Here is a 25246-nt window from a genome sequence, read left to right as displayed (position 1 = left end):
TAATACTTTTGTAACAAAATTTTAGAAAATACATTTCTCTGGATCAAATGTGAATCTTTGGTTAGAAAAAGCCTAGCTTTGGATTGAAACAAAGTCATTTCCAAAAAAATTGAAATAATAAAGTTTTTTTAACTATGAATTCCACTTTTGTAACAAAATTATAGGAAATACATTTCTCTGGATCAAATGTGAATCTTTGGCTAGAAAAGCCTAGCTTTGGATCGAAACTGAGCCATTTCTGTAAAACTGAACTAATAAATCGTTTTAACTGTAAACTCCATTTTTGTAACAAAATTATAGAACATACATTTCACTGGATCAAATGTGAATCTTTGGTTAGAAAAAGCCTAGCTTCGGATCTAAACAGAGTCATTTCCGTAAGACTGAACTAATAAAGCTTTTTTTTAAACTGTGAATTCCACTTTTTTAACAAAATTATAGAAAATACATTTCTCTGGATTAAATGTGAATCTTTGCTTAGAAAAAGCCTAGCTTAGGATCAAAACTGAGCCATTTCCGTAAGACTGAACTAATAAAGCTTTTTTTAACTGTGAATTCCACTTTTGTAACAACATTAAAGAAAATACATGTCTCTGGATCAAATGTGAATCTTTGGCTAGAAAAAAATAGCTTTCGATCAAATTTAGAGTCATTTCCGTAAAAATTGGGCTAATGAACTTTTTATCTGTAAACTCCATTTTTGTAAAAAAAAAAATATAGGAATGGTTAATATATGCAGTAAAGGGTGTGCATGTTTTTTTAAGAAAATACATAAATATATATTCAATATTTTTATTCTTCACATGTTCATTTCTTTTATAGGAGACCCCGAGTATATCAAAGAGGGTCAAACCACATGGGGTGATTATGTTCAAGAGGGAAAAAGCTTATAGAATAAATATGCCGAACATAGTATTCATGTAGAAGAGGATATATGGTGTGATTGGCAGCTCACCGAAAGCGAGAAGCTTCTTCTCTGTGACACAGCCAATGATGCTACGGATGATGTTCTGGATTTCTCTCCATATCAATCAAGATTAGTTTCCTCATTTCCTCCAGATTTTCCCCGTCTATTCTAGAGTCTATATTGTCTAAACATGTAGTAGGTTCATGAGACGGCTCAAAATCATGATAACATCCATTACATATAGAACAGTTGCAATAAAAGGATATTTCTAACTCAATTTGTTCATCCATGCTAGCGCACTGCTGACTTTTTCTAACTTATTTGGAATTTGTCTGGGGTTACATAGGAAATCGTGACGTCTGAGGGCATGTGTTTGAATTCTATGGGAAAAGGGAGGTTTTTTCATAGAAAAACATCTAAGCTGACCTTTGAACTCTTGCCAAGGGCGAGAACGTCACCTAGAAACAGGTGTGTCGCGTGACGTCAGAGACCATGACTTTGAATTCTATGGGAAAAGCGAGGGCATATCATGGAAACCGGGGATGGCATGTCACAGAAAGCAGTTAGGGTGTGTCATAGAAAAAAAGGGGCGTGTCATAGAATAAACACCTGAACTAACCTTTGAAACCTTGCCAAGGGCGGGAATGATGCCTAGAAACAGTTGTGCCGCGTGACGTCAGAGGGCAAGCCGTAGAAATCCAGTGCTATTTTCCCTATGCAAAGGCGTTTCTTAGCCAACAAGTCAGACCTTTTGAATTTTTAGTTTCTTCTTTTTGGCATTTTCCTTGTGAACTACCTTGCAAAAGTCATGTCACGAAAATCTTCTATCATTTATGCTTACACGATTTCTATTATTATTGCCCAATAAAATTGACAAGATGCAGCAACAGTGCCCGAACGGGTGTGACAAGAAGTCACACCCGTTGATAAAAAGGCCCATCAAGCTTATCTGCGCAAGGAAAGGTCATGAATTTTCAAAAATCAGAAACACGAACCAAAAAATTTGGCAATCATGATAGAAAAACTACATGTCCACCATATCAAAGAAACCTATTCAGGAGGCTATAAGAAAAAATTAAAACATTGTATTTACTCCAAAAGCAATAGTTCTGGATGATTTTTTATTTGTTTCTTAATTCTACATTATGCTAGGGCTGTTGATACGTTGATCCAAATTGGTGGCAAGGAATAATAGCAATGCCTAGTGACATCTGTTGATAAAATGCAAAGTCTTATAACTCATCACTGTTCTTCTTTGGTTTAATGCCAAACGTAAACTGTAAAGTCAAGAAATTTAAATAGATAAAACTAAATTTGAAACACGCTAAATTTGTTACCAAAACTTGCTTACCAAAACTATTTCTTTGTATCTTCTGCTATATTCGTCATACAGATAGCAAAACTGATATTCAAAACTTCAACCTTTTCTAATTTTTAAAAAAATGATGCCTTAAATTTTCACTGTGAATGGTCAATCATAAAATTACACTTGACTTGGACCAATTTACAAAATCACCCACGAGATACATTATTGGTGATTTTCTGGTGCGTATTATTTTTTTCAGTCGTAATTTCAAGACTATTCTTTGGCTCAAGCAACAAAAACTTGATTGAATGTTATTTTATCTTGAAGTTTACTTGCCTGCTAGGATTACTGCACCATGTTGTGGGTGGTCCCTCATAATATGAAAGGACCGATTGAAACTGAGCCATTCTTCAACTGCACTAACCTCTCTCTTTAGTATGATCGAATCTGAGTCTCTTGACAAAAACACACCCACGTAATCATCTAAAAGAGGCAGAAATCGCCAAACTCGTGGATTAATCCAACTTAGATCAATGTGACTAGCTGGTAACTGAGTCCCAGTGAACGGTAGTGCCATAACATTGCATAATCTTACATTGGGAAGACCTGCCACAACAGGTTGAATTATAGGATGATAATAAATGCGTATCTCCCAGCCTGAAACGAAAAATTCAGAGTTTTTCTCATAAATTTTCAACATATGACAATGTTTGATAAATAAAATGGTTATTGTATATATAAAATGGATATTTTGGATTGTTAGGGGAACTGAGAACTGAGAACTACTTTTGAGCGGAAAGTTCTGCTCAAGCAGAATAAGCCGTATTTTCAAGTTTAAATTAGAGTAAAATATAAAAGCCTTGAAAATGTGTGAAATTCTAAGCTTGTAAGTTATGACCTGGGGGCATATAAGGTTTTTCTAGAAAGCGTTGTCGTAGAAACTCAAAAGGGGCTCATTTGATTCGAAATTGAAAAGCCTAGTGCCCTTTTTAAGAGTCGAAAGTAATTGGAAGGCTTGACATTTTTATAGTAAAGATCTATGTGGGTATAATGTTTCTGCTTTTGCTTCTGCAAAAGCAGAAGCATAATGTTCAGAGCCATGCTTCTGCTTTTAAGAGCAAAGTTCTGCTCAAGCAGAATAAGCCGTATTTTCAAGTTGAAATTAGAGTAAAATATAAAAGCCTTGAAAATGTGTGAAATTCTAAGGTTGTAAGTTGTGACCTGGGGGCATATAAGGTTTTTCTAGAAAGTATTGTCGTAGAAACTCAAAAGGGGTTCATTTGATTGGAAATTGAAAGGCCTAGTGCCCTTTTTAAGAGTTGAAAGTGATTGGAAGGCTTGACATTTTTATAGTAAAGATCTATGTGAGTATAATGTATTATTTGTTGTTATTGTTGTTGTTTAGACCAGGGCACTTGGTATCGAAGGACTTGTCGTAGGAACTTCAAAAAGGGCTCATTCGATGGAAAATAGAAAGGGCTGATGGACATTTTAATAGTCAAAAGTGATTGGAGGGAAACTAATCCCCCTCTCACGCCCACCCTCCCACCCTCCCATTTTCCTTTATGTTTAAAAACAAAATGTTGCCTTAATATTAAATCAAAATGCGCTATGTTAACACTAATTCCCAATAAGGCATCTCAGCAGTATCCCAAGAACGACTGAGAGTATTATGCTCAATTTTTTAGGGCTACATCTGCTCTTAAAATTTAACCAAATAAAATTATCGTAAGTGTATCCAAGCTATCAGTAGAAATGACCCTAAAGATCCGGGACGAACACCATATATGGGCATAGAGTCCCTAGGGAGAACACGTGGTATTGTCAGTCCCGTACGAACACCATATATGGGCATGAAATCCCCAGGGAGAATGTTTGCGTAATCAGGTCAATGACCTCTTTTTTCCAAGTGTCCTCAATTCCCCTTTCGTGAATCAATAATTCCCCTTAGAAACAACAAATTAATTCCCCTTTCGTGACAAATCAATCAACCATGACATCATCTGTCAGACATTAATAAACTTCGCCCTGGAAACAATTCTACTGGTCGAACTCCAAAGATATTAATAAACTTCGCCCCGGAAACAATTCTCCAAGAAACTCCGGCGAATGTTTTGATCTTAGAGATGAAGAGATTAACGCTGGAAAGGGTTTCCAAGTAATTTCAAATGTGACAGCGCAGGGATGCCAAAAACAAAAGGAACACGCAGAAATTACGTTTAGGGGTTATTTGAGCGAAACCGTTTTAGACATTTTACGGAATTATTTCGCTTGAAACAGTTAGAGACATTTTAAAAGATGATTTTAGAAGATGTTTTAGAAGAGGATTTGAGGGTGAAACTCTGTGATCGTTATAATACACAAGTTCCATTTGAACACTGTCGTGAGGTCCCCTACCCCAACCCCAAAGGGCTCCGATCCCCCTAACCCAACCCCGAAAGAAGCAACCGGTCCCCCAGTGTACCCCGGGCGCTCAAACGACCACCCAGCCCCCAAAGGGCCCCCGGACCCCCAAAGGCCCTCCCAAGTCCCCAAAGAGCCCCATCCCCATTTTGTTAATACTTTTTTGTGCATTTGAGACACAGAAGGGTCCCCACATTTCAAAAGGCTTTATTATATTTTTCAGAACAAGTTCTTTTCTTAATGTCCTTCCTAAACCAATTTTACAAGTTGAATTACCAATCTTTTCCCCCACAACTTAACTATAAGGCTTCTCAAGTACCCCAATAATAAGCAATACTTTTCAGAAGGCTTTATTATATTATTCCAGAAAAGGCTCTTTGCGTAATTTGCTTCTTAAGCCAATTTTAGAATTTGAAGTACGCATCCTTTTTACCCATAACTTTACTTTACGAATTTTTAGATACCTCAACACCAAGAAATACTCTTCAAAAGACATTTCAGAATAATTTCCTTTCGTAATGTCCCTTCTAAACCCATTTTCCATCTTGAAGTAGCCATTCTTTTCACCCACAACTTTACATTACAGCTTTTAGGATACCACAACACCAAGAAATACTTTTCAAAAGACATTTCAGAGCAAGTTCATGTCTTAATGTCCCTTCTAAACCCATTTTCCAGCTTGAAGTACTTATCTTTTTCACCCACAACTATACTTTACAGCTTTTTGGTTACCTCAACACCAAGAAATACTTTTCCCGGAAGAAGAAAAGGCCCAAGAGTTAGGTTAGGTTAAGTTAGGTTAGCCTACGTACGCGCGCGTACGTAGACTAACCTAACTTAACCTAACCTAACTTGATCTAGCCTAGCCTAACCTAACCATAATTGTCAGAAAATCGCCCCCTTTCGACTGTGGACCATGCTTTAGTAAGGTTAAGGTAGCTTATCATGCGTGCTCGTGATAAGTTAGAATAATCTAACCTAAACATGGGGAAATTTTTACTATCTCACCTAACCTAAGCTAACTTAGCTAAACTAACCTGACTTAGCTAACCTAACCTAACCAAACACCAACCCAGACATGTAAACAAATATATTCAGACATAGAAACGAAAAATATTATTTCTAAGAAAAATTTGTGTGTGTTCAGTAATTGTCTGTGAGTATTAAGTTAATATGTTGTTACTTTGATGAGAAGGTTTGTTAGTGTTAAGCAAAGTTGTTATCACAATCAAAAAATGTTACTTCTAAGAAAAAATTTTGTATCTTTGGTAGAAAACTTGCTAGTTCGAACAGAAAAAGTGTTATCACTAACGAAAAATATTATTTCTAAGAGAAATTTGTGTGTGTTCAGTATAATTATGTTAGTATTATGGTTAAATATCATTGCTATGATGAGAATGTTTGTTAGTGTTAAGCAAAAATTGCTACTTCTGACAGAAAAGTTGCTATAATAATCAAAAAATGTTACTTCTACGAAAAAATTTGGTGTCTTTCGTAGAAAATTTGCTAGTTCGAACAGAAAAGTATGTTCTTTATGAGAATGTTCTTTAGTGTTAAGCAAAACTTGCTACTTCTGACAGAAAAGTTGTTATCACAATCAAAAAATGTTACTTCTACGAAAAAATTTGGTATCTTTGACAGTAGTTCGAACAGAAAAGTATTATCATTGATGAAAAATATTTTTTCTAAGAGAAATTTGTGTGTGTTCAGTAAAAGTATTTTAGTTTTATTGTAAAATATCTTTACTTTGATTAGAATGTTTGTTAGTTTTAAGCAAAACTTGCTACTTCTGAGAGAAAAGGTGTTATCACAATAAAAAAATGTTACTTCTAATAAAAAATTTGGTATCTTTGGATGAAAACTTGCCAGTTCGAACAGAAAAAGTGTTATCACTGACGAAAAATATTATTTCTAAGATAAATTTGTGTGTCTTCAGTAAAAGTATGTTAGTATTAAGGTAAAATATCATTACTTTGATGAGAAGGTTTGTTAGTGTTAAGCCAAACTTGCTACTTCTGACAGAAAAGTTGTTATCACAATCAAAAAATGTTACTTTTACGAAAAAATTTGGTATCTTTGACAGAAAACTTGCTATTTCGAACAGAAAACGTGTTATAAATGACGAAAAATTTTATTTCTGAGAAAAATTTGAGTGATATCAGTAACAGTATGTTAGTATTATGGTAAAATATTGTTACGTTAATGAGAAGGTTTGTTAGTATTAAGCAAAACTTGCTACTTCTGACAGAAAAGTTGTTATCAAAATCAAAAAATGTTACTTCTAAGAAAAAATTTGGTATCTTTGATAGAAAACTTGCTTCAAACAGAAAAAGTGTTATCACTGATAAAAAATATTATTTCTAAGAGAACTTTGTGTGTGTTCAGTAAAAGTTTGTTAGTATTAAGGTAAAATTACGTTACTTTGCTGAGAAGGTTTGTTAGTGTTATGCAAAACTTGCTACTTCGGACAGAAAAGTTGTTATCACAATCAAAAATGTTACTTCTACGAAAAAATTTGGTATCTTTGACAGAAAACTTGCTAGTTCGAACTGAAAAAGTGTTATCATTGATGAAAAATATTATTTCTATGAGAAATTTGTGTGTGTTCAGTAAAAGTATGTTAGTATTAAGGTAAAAAAAATCATACTTTGATGAGAATGTTTGTTAGTGTTAAGCAAAACTTGCTACTTCTGACAGAAAAGTTGTTATCACAATAAAAAAATGTTACTTCTACGAAAAAGTTTGGTATCTTTGACAGAAAACTTGCTAGTTCGAACAGAAAAAGTGTTATCATTGATGAAAAATATTATTTCTAAGAGAAATTTGTGTGTGTTCAGTAAAAGTTAATTAGTATTAAAGTAAAATGTCGTTACTTTGATGAGAATGTTTGTTAGTGTTAAGCAAAACTTTTTACTTCAGACAGAAGAGTTGTTATCAAAATTAAAAAATTTTGCTTCTCATAAAAAATTTGGTATCTTTGGTGGACAACTTGCTCGTTCGAACAGAAATAGTGTTGTCATTGATGAAAAATATTATTTCTAAGATGACTTTGTGTGTGTTCAGTAAAAGTATGTTAGTATTAAGGTAAAATATCATTACTTTGATGAGAATGTTTATTAGTGTTAAGCAAAACTTGCTACTTCTGACAGAAAAGTTGTTATCACAATCAAAAATGTTACTTCTATGAAAAAATTTGGTATCTTTGACAGAAAATTTGCTAGTTCGAACAGAAAAAGTGTTATCACTGATGAAAAATATTATTTCTAAGAGAACTTTGTGTGTGTTCAGTAAAAGTATGTTAGTATTATGGTAAAAAATCATTACTTTGATGAGAATGTTTGTTAGTGTTAAGCAAAACTTGTTACTTCTGACCGAAGATTTGTTATCACAATCAAAAAATGTTACTTCTAAGAAAAAATTTTGTATCTTTGGTTGAAAATTTGCTAGTTCGAACAGAAAAAGTGTTATCATTGATGAAAAATATTATTTCTAAGAGAAATTTGTGTATGTTCAGTAAAAGTATGTTAGCATTAAGGTTAAAAATCATTACTTTGATGAGAATGTTTGTTAATGTTAAGCAAAACTTGCTACTTCTGACAGAAAAGTTGTTATCACAATCAAAAAATGTTACTTCTAAGAAAAAATTTGGTATCTCTGGTAGAAAACCTGCTAGTTCGAACAGAAAAAGTGTTATCACTGATGAAAAATATATTTCTAAGAGAAATTTGTGTGTGTTCAGTAAAAGTATGTTAGTATGAAGGTAAAATATCGTTACTTTGATGAGAATGTTTGTTAGTGTTAAGCAAAACTTGCGACTTCTGACCGAAAAGTTGTTATCACAATCAAAAATTGTAACTTTTACGAAAAAATTCGATATCTTTGACAGAAAATTTGCTAGTTCGAAAAGAAAAAGTGTTATCACTGACGAAAAATATTATTTCTAAGAGAAATTTGTGTGTGTTCAGTAAAAGTATGTTAGTATTATTGTAAAATTCGTTTACTTTGATGAGAATGTTTGTTAGTGTTAAGCTAAACTTGCTACTTCTGACAGAAAAGTTGTTATCACAATAAAAAAATGTTACCTCTAAGAAAAATTTTGGTATCTTTGACAGAAAACTTGCTAGTTCGAACAGAAAAGTGTTATCACTGAAGAAAAATATTATTTCTAAGATAAATTTGTGTGTGTTCAGTAAAAGTATGTTAGTATTAAGGTAAAATATCGTTACTTTGATGAGAATGTTTGTTAGTGTTAAGCAGAACTTGCTACTTCTGACAGAAAAGTTTTTATCACAATCAAAAAATGTTATTTATACGAAAAAATTTGGTATCTTTGATAGAAAACTTGCTAGTTCGAACAGAAAAAGTGTTATCACTAATGAAAAATATTATTTCTAAGATAAATTTGTGTGTGTTCAGTAAACATTTAATAAAAAAGCCTTTTGAAAGTATTGCTTGGTGATGGGATATTCAAAAAGCCATAAAGTAAAGTTGTGTGTGAAAAGGATGAGTACTTCAAGTTGTAAAATTGGTTTAGGAGGGACATTACGTAAAGAACTTGTTCTGAAATAATATAAAAAAAAAGCCTTTTGTAAAGTTGTGTGTGAAAAGGATAGGTACTTCAACTTGTAAAATGGGTTTAGGAAGGACATTATGAAAAGAACTTGTTCTGAAATGCCCTATGAAAAGTATTGCTTGATGTTGGAGTATTCAAAAAGCTGAAAACTAGAGTTTTGTGATGTACAGGATTGGTACTTCATCTTGTAAAATGGGTTTAGGAATGACATTAAGAAAAAAAATGGTTCTGAAATGCCTTTTGAAAAGTATTGCTTGGTGTTGGAGCATTCAAAAAGCTGTAAACTAAAGTTGTGGGTGAAAAAGTATGGGTACTTTAACTTGTAAAATGGGTTTAGAAGGCACATAAAGAAAAGAAGTTGCTCTGAAATGCCTTTTGAAAAGCATTGCTTGGTGTTGTGCATTCAAAAAGCTGTAAAGTAAAGTTGTGGGTGAAAAGGATGGATGCTTCAACTTGTAAAATGGGTTTAGGAAGGACATTAAGAAAGGAACTTGCTTTGAAATGCCTTTTGAAAAGTATTGCTTGGTGTTGAGGTATCCAAAAAGCTGTAAAGTACAGTTATGGGTGAAAAGGATTGGTACTTCAAGTTGGAAAATGGGTTTATAAGGCACAAAAAGAAATGAAGTTGCTCTGAAATGCCTTTTGAAAGGTATTTCTTGGTGTTGAGGTATCCAAAAAGCTGTAAAGTAAAGTTGTGGGTGAAAAGGATGGGTACTTCAAGTTGGAAAATAGGTTTAGAATAGATAATAAGAAATGAACTTGCTCTGAAATTACTTTTGAAAAGTATTTCTTGGTGTTGAGGTATCCAAAAAGCTGTAAAGTGTAGTTGCGGGCGAAGAGGATGGCTGCTTCAATTTGTAAAATGGTTTTAGGAAGTGACATTAAGAAAGGAACTTGCTCTGAAATGCCCTTTGAAAAGTATTTCTTGGTGTTGCGGCATCCAAAAAGCTGTAAAGTAAAGTTGTGAGTGAAAAGGATAGGTACTTCGACAATGGGTTTAGAAGGCACACAAAGAAAAGAAGTTGCTCTGAATTGCCTTTTGAAAGGTATTTCTTGGTGTTGTGGTATCCAAAAAGCTGTAAAGTAAAGTTGTGGGTGAAAAGGATGGGTACTTCAAGCTGGAAAAGTGGTTTAGAAGGGACATTAAGAAAGGAACTTGCTCTGAAATGTCTTTTGAAAAGTATTTCTTGGTGTTGTGGTATCCTAAAAGCTGTAAAGTAAAGTTGTGGGTGAAAAGGATGGCTACTTCAAGTTGGAAAATGGGTTTAGAAGGGACATTAAGAAAGGAACTTGTTCTGAAATGTCTTTTGAAGAGTATTTCTTGGTGTTGAGGTAACCAAAAAGTCGTAAAGTAAAGTTGTGGGTAAAAAGGATGGGTATTTTAAATTGTAAAATTGGCTTGGGAAGAAAATTACGTAAAGAACCTTTTCTGGAAATATATAATAAAACCTTTTGAAAAGTATTGCTTAATGTTGGGGTATTTGAAAAGCATTATAGTAAAGTTTTGAGAGAAAAGATTGCTACTTAAACTTGTAAAATTGGTTTAGGAAGGATATTAAGAAAAAAACTTGTTCTGAAAAGATATAATAAAGCCTTTTGAAATGTGGGGACCCTTCTGTGTCTCAAATGCACAAAAAAGTATTAACAAAACGGGGATGGGGCTCTTTGGGGACTCGGGTGGTCCTTTGGGAGCCCGGGGGACCCTTGGGGACCGGGGGCTTCTTTTGGGGTTGGGGTAGGGGGATCGGAGCCGTTGGGGTCTGGGTTAGGGGACCTCACGACACTGTTCAAATGGAACTTGTGTATTATAATGACCACAGAGTTTCACCCTTAAATCCTCTTCTAAAACATCTTCTAAATTCATCTTTTAAAATGTTTCTAACTGTTTCACCGCAATAATTTCCTAAGATGTCTAAAATGGTTTCACCCAAATAACCCCTAAACGTCATTTATTTGTGTTCCGTTTGTTTTTGGCATCCCTGCGCTGTCAGATTTGAAATTACTGGGAAACTCTTTCCCGCGTTAATCTCTTCATCTCTAAGATCAAAACATTCGCCGGAGTTTCTTGGAGAATTGTTTCCGGGGCGAAGTTTATTGATATCTTTGGAGTTCGACCAGGAGAATTGTTTCCATGGCGAAGTTTTTAATGTCTGACAGATGATGTCATGGTTGATTGATTTGTCAAGAAAGGGGAATTAATTTGTTGTTTCTAAGGGGAATTATTGATTCACGAAAGGTGAATTGAGGACACTTGGAAAAAAGAGGTCATTGACCCGATTACGCAAACATTCTCCCTGGGGATTCCATGCCCATATATGGTGTTCATACGGGACTGACAATACCACGTGTTCTCCTTAGAGACTCTATGCCCATATATGGTGTTCGTCCCGGACCTTTAGGGTCATTTCTACTACTATCAAAGAAAGTAAACTAAATTTTGTCCGAATAGTATCAAGTTCCCTATTTCAGGTCAATTAAAGGAGGAATGAAACAAGATTAAGCACTACAATTTGTGTCCAGATTTTTAAAAGGGCGCATGTAGTTAAAAATTACGAAAAATTTTTCCTCCAGTACAAAAATTGCAGGCCAAGTTATAAAATCTTGAAAAAACGAACACCTTTAAAGCATTATTTTCTTTTTCGCTGGAAAGACTATGTCAACATAAAATGAACAAAAATTAATTAAAAAGACTTTTTCCACAAAAAAAGTTTTTCAAAGAAAAGTAAAGAACTCCAGTAAACTAAAAATGAGTAAAAATAAATCAAATAAACTACAAAGCGGGAAACTACCACAAATCAGCATCGATAAATAAATGAAACCCAAAACGAACAGAAATTACAATGAACAACCGAGTCAAACTCAAAACGAGCAGAAATTAACATAGGTTGGGCTCAAAACACCTATGCCTTCCCAAGGGCAGAACATAATTTGCACTTAACTGAAAAATGAATGCGCATTGTCAGTTTAATACACATATACTGATATTTAGTAATCAAAATGTTAATATTATTTGATTTATTAAAGTTATAAAAGTTAAAACAAAATTTCTTCGAATAACTTTTGAATATACTTAAAATCATATATTAATATGGAATTTCTTGATTTTTAGAAAGTTTGGTAAAGTCTTAGTAAAGTTGACTTTAATAAATCTGATTTAGCATAGACTGTTCAGAGGCCTATTTAACCAAGTCCAATGAAACAATCCGAAGAGATTGAACAGAAATTTGGAAGCTATTGTGGGTTTTTAGAAAATGTTGGTAAGAACTTAGTAAAGTTGACTTTAATAAATCTGCTTGAAAAGTGTGTGAAGTTCTTCATCAAAATTAAAACTCAAGTTTCTTAAACGATCAAAATATTTTTAATAAATCTGAAGTATCTTAACATTGTGTGCTAATAGTTATTAAAACTTTAACTCAAGTTTCTTAAATGATCATAAATATTCAGATTTATCTTAACCGTGTGTGCTAATATTTGTCAAAATTAAAACCCAAGTTTCAAGAATGATCAATATTTTGTAATAAATCAGATCAATCTTAACCGTGTGTGGTAATATTTGTCAAAACTAAAACCCAAGTTTCTCTAATGATCAAATATTTTTAATAGATCAGATCTATTTTAACCGTGTGCGCTAATATTTGTCAAAACTAAAACCCAAGTTTCTTAAATGATCAAATATTTTAAATAAATCATATATATATCTTAACCGTGTGTGATATATTTATCAAAACTAAAACCCATTTTTTAATGATCAAATATTTTTAATAAATCAGAAATATCTTAAAAGTATGTACTAGTATTTGTCAAAACTAAAACTAAAGTTTCTTAAATGATAAAATATTTTGAATAAATCGGATGTATTGTATACAGGTGTGCTAATGTTTTTCAAAACTAAAACCCAAAGTTTATTAAATGATCAAATATTTTTAATATATCAGATCTGTCTTAACTGCAAGTGCTAATATTTTTCAAAACTAAAACCAAAGTTTTTTAATTGATCAAATATTTTTAATAAATAAGATCTATCTTAACCGTGGATGCTAATATTGATCAAATCTGAAACAAAAGTTTATTTAATGATCAAATATATTTTTTTAATAGATCAGATGTATCTTAACCGTGTGTGATAATGTTTGTCAAAACTAAAACTCAAAGTTTATTTAATTATCAAATATTTTTAATAAATCAGATCTATCTTAACTGCATGTGTTAATATTTGTCAAAATTAAAACCCAAGTTTCTAAAATGATCAAATATTTTTAATAAAGTAGATGTATCATAACCGTGTATGCTAATATTTTTCAAAACTAAAACCCAAGTTTCTTAAATGATCAAATATTTTTAATAAATCAGATGTATTTTAACCGAGCGAATTCATAATTGTCAAAAATAAAACCCAATTTTCTAAAATAATCAAACATTTTTAATAAATCAGATCTATCTTAAGCGTGTATGCTATTATCTGTCAAAAATAGAAATGAAGTTTCTTAAATGATCAAATATTTTTTAATAGATTAGATGTATCTTCAGCGAGTATATTCATAAAACTGAAGTTTCTTAAATGATCAGATATGTTTTAATAGGTCAGATATATCTTAACCGAGTGTATTCTTATTAGTCAAAAACAAAACTGAAGTTTCTTAAATGATCAAATATTATTTAATAGATCAGATGTATCTTAACCGAGTGTATTCTTATTACTCAAAAATAAAACTCAAGTTTCTTAAATGATCAAATATGTTTTAAGAAAAAAGATGTATCTTAACCGTTTGTATTCATTTCAATCAAAAATTTAACTCAAGTCTATAAAAAGATCAATTTCTTTTTTTAAATCAGATGTATATTAACCGAGTACATTCATATTAGTCAAAACTAAAACACAAAGTTTATTGAGTAATCAAATATTTTTAATAAATCAGATCTATCTTAACTGCATTTGATAATATTCGTCAAAACTAAACCCAAATTTATAAAACGATCATATATTTTTAATAAATCAGATACATCTTAAACGTGTGTGCTAATGCTTGTCAAAACTAAAACCGAAGTTTATTAAATGATCAGTTATTTTTAATAAATCAGATGTATCTTAAGCGACTATATTTACATTAGTCAAAACTAAAACTCAAACTTCTTAACTAATCAAACATTTTTAATAAATCAGATACATCTTAACCAGGTGTGCTAAAATTTGTCAAAACTATAACCCAAATTTCTTACTGATCAAAATTTAAAAAAAAAATCATATATATCTTAACTGCATGTGCTAATATCTGTCAAAACTGAAACCCAGTTTTTTAAATGATTAAATAACTTTAATAAATCAGATTATTTTAACCGGGTGTGCTAATATTTGTCAAAACTAAAACCCAAAGTTTAATAAATGATCAAAAATTTTTAATAAATCAGATCTATCTTAACTGCCTGTGCCAATATTTTTGGAAACTAAAACCCAAGTTTCTTAATTGATCAAATATTTTTAATAAATAAGATCTATCTTAACCGTGGATGCTAATATTGATCAAATCTGAAAACCAAGTTTATTTAATGATCAAATATATTTTTTTAATAGATCAGATGTATCTTAACCGTATGAGATAATATTTGTCAAAACTACAACCCAAAGTTTATTAAATGATCAAATAGTTTTAATAAATCAGATCTATCTTAACTGCATGTGTTAATATTTGTCAAAATTAAAACCCAAGTTTCTAAAATGATCAAAGGTTTTTAATAAAGCAGATGTATCATAACCGTGTGTGCTAATATTTTTCAAAACTAAAAGCCAAGTTTCTTAAATGATCAAATATTTTTAATAAATCAGATGTATTTTAACCGAGCGAATTCATAATTGTCAAAAATAAAACCCAAGTTTGTTATATAATCTAATATTTTTAATAAGTCAAATCTATCTTACCGGAGTATGTTAGTATTTGTCATAAATAAAAATGAAGTTTCTTAAATGATCAAATATTTTTTAATAGATCAGATGTATCTTAAGTGAGTTTATTCATAAAACTAAAGTTTCTTTAATGATCAAATATGTTTTAATAGATCAGATGTATCTTAGCAGAGATTATTCTAATTAGTCAAAAATAAAACTGAAGTTTTTTAAATGATCAAATATTATTTAATAGATCAGATGTATTTTAACCGAGTGTAATCTTATTCTTTAAAAAAACTCAAGTTTCTTAAATGATCAAATATTTTTAAATAATCAGATGTATCTTAACCGTGTGTATTCATATTAATCAAAAATTAAACCCAAGTTTCTAAAATGATCAAATTTTTTTAATAAATCAGATGTATATTAACCGAGTGTATTCATATTAGTCAAAACTAAAATCCAAAGTTTATTAAATAATCAAATATTTTTAATAAATCAGATCTAACTTAACTGCATGTGCTTATATTTGCCAAAACTAAACCGAAATCTCTAAAATAATCAAATATTTTTAATAAGCCACATATATTTTAACCGTTTGTGCTAATATTTGTCAAAACTAAACCCAAAGTTTATTAAATGATCAATTATTTTAATAAATCAGATGTATCTTAAGCTAGTGTATAACTAATAGTCAAAACTATAACCCAATATTCTTAAACAATCAAATATTTTTAATAAAACAGATCTATCTTAACTGTTAACGCTAATATTTGTCAATTATAATTAAATGATCAAATATTATTTAATAGATCAGATGTATCTTAACCGAGTGTATTCTTATTACTCAAAAATAAAACTCAAGTTTCTTAAATGATCAAATATGTTTTAATAGATCAGATGTATCTTAACCAAGTGTATTCTTGTTAGTCAAAAATAAGACTCGAGTTTCTTAGGTGATCAAATATTTTAATAAATCAGATGTATCTTAACCGTGTATATTCATATTAATCATAAATTAAACCCAAGTTTCTAAAATGATCAAATTTTTTTAATAAATCAGATGTATTTTAACCGAGTATATTCATATTAGTGAAAACTAAAACCCAGAGTTTATTAAATAATCAAATATTTTTAATAAATTAGATCTATCTTAACCGTGTATGGTAATATTTGTCAAAACTAAAACCCAAGTTTTTTAAATGATCAAATATATTTTTTTAATAGATCACATGTATCTTAACCCATTATATTCGTATTAGTCAAAAATAAGACCCGAGTTTCATAAATGAACAAACATTTTTAATAAATCAGATGTATGTTTACCCTGTATAATCATATTAATCAAAAATAAAACCTAAGTTTCTTAAATGGTCAAAAATTTGTAAATAGATCAGATGTATCTTAATCGAGTGTATTCTTATTAGTCAAACTATAAATCTCAAGTTTTTTAAATGATCAAATATTTTTAATAAATCAGATATATCTCAACCGTGTATATTCTTATTAATCAAAAATAAAACTAAAGTTTCTTAAATGATCAAATTCTTTTTAATAGATCAGGTGTATCTTAACCGAGTATATTATTATTAGTCAAAAATGAAACTCTAGTTTCCTAAATGATCAAACATTCTTAATAAAGTATATGTATCTTAACAGTGTGTATTATTATTTATCAAAACTATAACGCGAGTTTCTTAAATGATCAATGTTTTAATAAATCAGATGTATCTTAACCGTGTGCATTCTTATTAATCAAAAATAAAACCCCAAGTTTCTTAAATGATCAAATATTTTTAATAAATCAGGTATATCTTAAAAATCTGTGAACCTATCTATTATAAGCAAAAATCGAGTTTCTAAAATGATCAAAATATTTTTAATAAATCAGAAGTATCTTAAAATTGTGAGTTAATATTTTTTAAAAGTAAAACCCAAGTTTCTTACATGATCGAATATGTCTCTAGCTCAAAAAAGAATTCGGTTCATACATCAAACAAACAGCCAGTCAATTTCTACATACACCTGGGTGACAGCAGCCAACCTAAAATCCCCATTTTTTAAACACTTTTTTTCTTATATAGATGCCGAAACGTCTCAAGTGCTGTCATTTTTTCAGCTGTACTTATAGATGGCACCATATCCGCTTGTGCACACAGGCATAGTGAGAGAGACAAGTAAAAACTTCACTTAGTATGGCGCACCTTGCTAAGTGAGCCAAAATGAACCTAAATTTTTGCTTGTCTCTCTCACTATGCCTGTGTGTCCGAGCGGGTGTGCTGTCATCTTTAAGTAGAACTAAAAAAGATGAAAGCACTTGAGCACTTGATGAAAGCACTCTATATAAGAAAAAAAGTGTTTTTTTGGGCTGTTTGTTTTGAGATGTGAACTGGATTCTCTTTTCATTGAGACATATTATATTTATTTAAGAAACTTGGTTTTTATTTTGATAAATATTAGCACACAATGTTAAGATACTTCCGATTTATGAAAAATATTTTGATCATTTAAGAAACTCGAGTTTTTCTTTTGATAATGAAGTTCACAGACTTTTAAGATATATATATAATTCATTAAAAATATTGGATCATTTAAGAAACTTGGGGTTTTATTTTTGATTAATAAGAATACACACGGTTAAGAATACATCTGATTTATAAAAAATATTTGATCATTTAAGAAACTCGGGTTTTAGTTTTGATGCATAATAACACAAACGGTTAAAATGCATCTAATTTATTAAGAATGTTTAATCATTTGAGAAACTAGAGTTTCATTTTTGACTAATAAGAACACGCTCGGCTAAGATACACCTGATCTATTAAAAAAAATATTTGATCATTTAAGAAATTTCAGTATTATTTCTGATTAATAAGAATATACACGGTTGAGATATGTCTGATTTATTAAAAATATTTGATCATTTAAGAATCTTGAGTTTTATTTTTGACTAATAAGAATACACTCGAGTAAGATACATCTGATCTATTAAAGAATATTTGATCATTTAAGAAACTCGAGTCTAATATTTGACTAATACGAATATACTCGGTTAAGATACATCTGATCTATTAAAAAAATTTAAAATATTTGATCATTTAAGTAACTTGGGTTATAGTTTTGACAAATAATAGCATACATGGTCAAAATAGATCTGATTTATTAAAAATAATTGATCATTTGAGAAAATTGGGTTTTAATTTTGACAAATATTACCACATACGGTTAAAATAAACTAATTTATTAGAAATATTTGATTATTTGATAAACTTGGGTTGTAGTTTTGACAAAAATTATTATGCATGGTTAAGATACATCTGATCTATTAAAAATAATTGATCATTTAATACACTTGGGTTTTAGTTTTGACAAATATTAGCACATACGGTTAAGATAGATCTAATTTATTAAAAATATTTGATTATTTAATGAACGTTAAGTTTTAGTTTTGACTAATATGAATACATTTGGTTAATATACATCTGATTTATTAAAAAAAAAATGATCATTTTACAAACTTTGGTTTAATTTTTGATTAATATAAATACACACGGTTAAGATACATCTGATTTATTAAAATATTTGATCATTTAAGAAACTTGAGTTTTTCTTTTGATATTGAAGTTCACACACTTTAAAGATATATATAATTTATTAAAAATATTGGATCATTTAAGAAACTTGGGGTTTTATTTTTGATTAATAAGAATACACACGGTTAAGATTACATCTGATTTATAAAAAATATTTGATCATTTAAGAAACTCGGGTTTTAGTTTTGATGCATAATAACACACACGGTTAACATGCATCTAATTTATTAAGAATGTTTAATCATTTGAGAAACTAGAGTTTCATTTTTGACTAATAAAAACACGCTCGGCTAAGATACACCTGATCTATTAAAAAAAATATTTGATCATTTAAGAAATTTCAGTATTATTTCTGATTAATAAGAATATACACGGCTGAGATATATCTGATTTATTAAAAATATTTGATCAATTAAGAAACTTGTGTTTTATTTTTGACTAATAAGAATACACTCGAGTAAGATAAATCGGACCTATTAAAGAATATTTGATCATTTGAGAGTCTCGAGTCTAATATTTAACTAATACGAATATACTCGGTTAAGATACATCTGATCTATTAAAAAAAATTAAAAATATTTGATCATTTAAGTAACTTGGGTTTTAGTTTTGACAAATAATAGCATACACGGTTAAGATAGATGAGATTTATTAAAAATAATTGATCATTTAAGAAAATAGGGTTTTAATTTTGACGAATATTACCACATACGGTTAAAATAAATCGGATTTATTATAAATATTTGATCATTTAATAAACATGGGTTTTAGTTTTGACAAATATTATTATACATAGTTAAGATACATCTGATTTATTAAAAATAATTGATCATTTAATACACTTGGGTTTTAGTTTTGACAAATATTAGCACATACGGTTAAGATAGATATAATTTATTAAAAATATTTGATTACTTAATAAACTTTAAGTTTTATTTTTGACAAATATGAATACATTCGGTTAATATACATCTGATTTAAAAAAAGAAATTGATCTTTTTATAGACTTGAGTTAAATTTTTGATTGAAATGAATACAAACGGTTAAGATACATCTTTTTTATTGAATTTATTTTATTTATTTTTATTAATACACTCGGTTAAGATATATCTGATCTATTTAATAATACTTGACCATTTAAGAAACTTCAGTTTTTTTTTACTAACAAGAATACACTTGGTTAAGATACATCTGATCTATTAAAACATATTTGATCATTTAAGAAACTTTAGTTTTATTTTTGAGTAATAAGAATACACTCGGTTAAGATACATCTGATCTATTAAATAATATTTGATCATTTAAGAAACTTCAGTTTTATTTTGACAAATATTAGCATACACGGTTAAGATAGATCTGTTTTATTAAAAATGTTTTATCAATTAAGAAGCTTGGGTTCTAGTTTTGACTATTATCAACACACTCATTTAGGCCCTAGGATCATTGATCAGTCCCTGGAGTTGTTTTTTATTTGTGTGTTTATATTGAATAAAGTCAAATTTCAAAATACACTCGCTTAAGATAAATCTGATTTATTAAAAATAATTGATCATTTAATAAACTTCAGTTTTAGCATTGAAAAATATTAGCACACACGTTTAAGATATATCGTATTTATTAAAAATATTTGATCATTTAAGAAACTTGGATTTTAGTTTTGGATAATATTAGCACACACGGTAAAGATGGATGTGATTTATTAAACATAATTGATAATTTTAGAAACTTGGGTTTTAGTTATGACAAATATTAGCACATGCAGTTCAGATAGATCTGATTTATTAAAAATCTTTTATTATTTAATAAACTTTTGGTTTAGTTTTGATTAATGAAAATACACTAGGTTAATATAAATCTGATTTATTTAAATAAAAATTGGTCATTTAGAAACTTGGGTTTAATTTTTGATAAATATGGATACACACGGTTAAGATACATCTGATCTATTAAGAAATATTTGATTATTTAAGAAACGTCAGTTTTATTTTTGACCAATATTAGCATAGACGGTTAAGATAGATCTGATTTATTAAAAATATTTGATCAATTAAAAAACTTTGGTTTTAGTTTTGAAAAATATTAGCACTTGCAGTTAAGACAGATCTGATATATTAAAAATATTTGATCATTTAATAAACTTTGGGTTTTAGTTTTGACAAATATTAGCTAGCAAACCCGGTTAAAATACATCTGATTGATTAAAAATATTTGATCATTTAAGAAACTTGGGTTTTAGTTTTGACAAATATTAGCACATGGAGTTTAGATATATCTTATTATAAAAAATATTTGATCACTAAGAGACTCGAGTCTTAATTTGAAAAATATATCACACACGGTTAAGATATTTCTGATTTATTAAAATTATTTGATCATTTAAGAAACTTGGGTTTTAGTTTTGACAAATATTAGCACACACGGTGAAGATAGATCTGATTTATTAAAAATGTTTGATCATTTAAGAAACTTGGGCTTTAGTTTTGACAAACATTAGCCCATACGGTTAAGATAGATCCGAACATGTTTGATCATTTGAGAAACTTGGTTTTTACTTTTAACAAATATTAGCACACAATGTTAAATAAATCATATTTATTAAAAATACTTTGATCATTCAAGAAACTCGAGTTTTACTTTTGATAAATAAGTTCACACACTTTTAAATCAGTTTTATTAAAGTTTACTTTACTAAGACCTTACCAACATTTTCTTAAAACCAAAAAGATTCTTCAAATTGTATTTTAAAATTTTCGGTTGATTGTTTCATTGGACTTAGTTAGATGTGCCTCTGAAAAGTCTATGAAAGATCAGATTGATTGAAGCCAAATTTACTAAGACCTTGCCAAAATTTTCTAATAATCAAGAAATTCCATACTAATATATGATTTTTATTATATTATACAGGTATTAAAAAAAAAAAAAATTCCCGATATAGGATATCAATTTTGCCTATTTGGCCAATACTTATTTTTGGCCTATACTATTTGGCCTATAATCATTATTTCTTATGGTTTATCGGGGTGCTGTAATTCATTCGATATATATATATATATATATATATATATATATATATATATATATATATATATATATATATATATATATATATATATATATATATATATATATATATATATATATATATATATATATATATATATATATATATATATATATATATATATATATATATATATATATATATATAGAAAAAACTTGTTTAGTAGTTTATCTCACTGAGAATAAGCTAATTATCTCTGAATGCAAACACAGAAATCAGTTTTACTAGGATCAAGAACTTGAGTGTGGTCACGATAATTGACAAGCACCATATAAAGAAGCCACAGAGGATCACTTAACCAACTCTGTACATTAGATAATTAATTAAAATATACTTGTATAGTAGTTTGTCTCCCTGAGACTAAGCCAATTATCTCTGAATACATACACAGAGATCGGTTTTACTCAGACCAAGAACTTGAGTGTGGGCACTATAATTGACTAGTACCATAAGATGAAGCCAAAGAGGATCACTTAACCAAGTATATACATTAGATAATTAATTAAAATATACCTGCTTAGTAGTTTATCTCACTGAGAATAAGCTAACTATCTCTGAATACAGACACAGAAATCAGTTTTACTAGGATCAAGAACTTGAGTGTGGTCACTATAATTGACAAGTATCATAAGATGAAGCCAAAAAGGATCAATTAACCAAGTATATACATTAGATAATTAATTAAAATGTACCTGCTTAGTAGTTTATCTCACTGATAATAAGCTAATTATCTCTGAATACAGACACAGAAATCAGTTTTACTAGGATCAAGAACTTGAGTTTGGTCACTATAATTGACAAGTAACATAAGATGAAGCCAAAAAGGATCACTTAACCAAGTATATACATTAGATAATTAATTAAAATATACCTGCTTAGTATTTTGTCTCACTGAGAAAAAGCTAATTATCTCTGAATACAGACACAGAAATCAGTTTTACTAGGATCAAGAACTTGAGTGTGGTCACTATAATTGACAAGAACCATAAGATGAAGCCAAAAAGGATCACTTAACCAACTATATACATTAGATAATTAATTAAAATATACCTGCTTAGTAGTTTATCTCACTGAGAATAAGCTAATTATCTCTGAATGCAGACACAGAAATCAGTTTTACTAGGATTAAGAACTTGAGTGTGGTCACTATAATTGACAAGGACCATAAGATGAAGCCAAATAGGATCACTTAACCAAGTATATACATTAGATAATTACTCAAAATATACCTGCTTAGTAGTTTATCTCACTGAGACTAAGCTAATTATCTCTGAATACAGACACAGAAATCAGTTTTACTAGGATCAAGAACTTGAGTGTGGTCACTATAATTGACAAGCACCATAAGATGAAGCCAAAAAGGATCACTTAACCAAGTATATACATTAGATAATTAATTAAAATATACCTGCTTAGTAGTTTGTCTCACTGAGAATAAGCTAATTATCTCTGAATACAGACACAGAAATCAGTTTTACTAGGATCAAGAACTTGAGTGTGGTCACTATAATTGACAAGTACCATAAGATGAAGCCAAAAAGGATCACTTAACCAAGTATATACATTAGATAATTAATTAAAATATACCTGCTTAGTAGTTTATCTCGCTGAGACTAAGCTAATTATCTCTAAATAAATAAACAGAAATCGGTTTTACTCACACCAAGAACTTGAGTGTGGTAACAATAATTGACAAGTATCATAAGATGAAGCCAAAGAGGATCACTTAACCAACTGTGTACATTGGATAATAATTAAAATATACCTGCATAGTTGTTTATATCACTGAGAATAAGCTAATTAACTCTGAATTTAGACACAGAAATCAGTTTTACTAGGATTAAGAACTTGAGTGTGGTAACAATAATTGACAAGTATCATAAGATGAAGCCAAAGAGGATCACTTAACCAACTGTGTACATTAGATAATAATCAAAATATACCTGCATAGTAGTTTATCTCACTGAGACTAAGCTAATTATCTCTGAATACTAACACAGAAATCGGTTTTACTCAGGCCAAAAACTTGAGTGTGGTCACTATAATTGACTAGTACCATAAGATAAAGCCAACGAGGATCACTTAACCAACTCTGTACATTAGATAATTAATTAAAATATACCTGTATAGTAGTTTGTCTCGCTGAGACTAAGCTAATTATCTCTGAATACAAATACACAAATCAGTTTTACTCAGACCGAGAACTTGAGTGTGGTCACTATAATTAACTAGTACCATAAGATGAAGCCAAAGAAGATCACTTAACCAACTCTATAAATTGGATAGTTAATTAAAATATAACCAGTATAGGAGTTTATCTCACTGAGAATAAGCTAATTATCTCTGAATGCAGACACAGAAATCAGTTTTACTAGGATTAAGAACTTGAGTGTGGTCACTATAATTGACAAGTACCATAAGATGAAGCCAAAGAGGATCACTTAACCAAGTATATACATTAGATAATTAATCAAAATATACCTGCTTAGTAGTTTATCTCACTGAGACTAAGCTAATTATCTCTGAATGCAAACACATAAATCGGTTTTACTAGGATCAAGAACTTGAGTGTGGTCGCTATTATTGACAAGTACCATAAAACGAAGCCAAATAGGATCACTTAACCAACTCTATACATTAGATAACTAATTAAAATATACCTGTATAGTAGTTCATCTCACTTAGAATAAGCTAATTATCTCTGAATGCAGACACAGAAATCGGTTTTACTAGGATCAAGAACTTGAGTGTGGTCACTATAATTGACAAGTACCATAAGATGAAGCCAAAGAGGATCACTTAACCAAGTATATACATTAGATAATTAATTCAAATATACCTGCATAGTAGTTTATCTCGTTGAGACTAAGCTAATTATCTGTGAGTGCAAACACAGAAATTGGTTTTACTCAGATCAAGAACTTGAGTGTTTGTTGCTATAATAGACAAGTACCATAAGATGAAGCCAAAGAGGATCAAACCGGAGTTCTAGTCGTATTCATTCAGTAGACGATATCTCAAAGTGGCTTTTAGTCTCACCAGGTTTGACATCCACTTATGTCAGCACACTAGAATGTTTTACGTGCACTATAGTTCGTCAAAATTTGAATAACTACATATTTCACCTGCCCCTCAGCTTTATTGGCTAAGTAGATATAATAGATACAGTTTCACATGCCGCTGTTGCATTATTTTCCTTGATGGTTTGATTTAGATTTACTTTCTTTGTAATACATTAAAACAATAATAACAATGATAAATATTCTAAACAAGAATACACACTTCAATCACATGTCGACCTTTTCACTCTAAATATTCGTTTCATATTCTGAGGAGAATTCTAACGCCTCTCTGTAAAGTAAGTCCAATTCTTTTAACCCTTTCTCTCTTCAGAAATTTAAATAATTATCCTCATTTTATGTCCATGCAAGAATTATGGGACAAATTCCTGAAGAAATAATTTGATGCTCGCCCAGCGTCGTATGCTACTTTTAGATCTAGTTTCTTACATGAGTAGATTTA

General features: G+C 29.8%; 1 protein-coding gene across 1 annotated transcript in view; it reads right to left on the bottom strand.

Annotated features, from left to right (window-relative positions):
• The window catches only part of LOC148941539 (uncharacterized), a 79644-nt gene that overhangs the window by 49466 nt on the left and 4932 nt on the right, over window positions 1-25246 (bottom strand). The window contains exon 2 of the mRNA XM_089104192.1: window positions 2550-2870. Coding sequence (XP_088960318.1) covers window positions 2550-2870 — 321 coding nt within the window. The remainder of the gene's footprint in view (window positions 1-2549; window positions 2871-25246) is intronic.

Source organism: Artemia sp. Qi Xiang Cuo, chromosome 18, assembly GCF_049724085.1.
Source record: "Artemia sp. Qi Xiang Cuo chromosome 18, ASM4972408v1, whole genome shotgun sequence".
In the NCBI taxonomy this organism is placed as follows: Eukaryota; Metazoa; Arthropoda; class Branchiopoda; order Anostraca; family Artemiidae; genus Artemia; species Artemia sp. Qi Xiang Cuo.
Note: the sequence above shows the minus strand (reverse complement) of the source record. Positions and strands in the feature narration are given on the sequence as shown.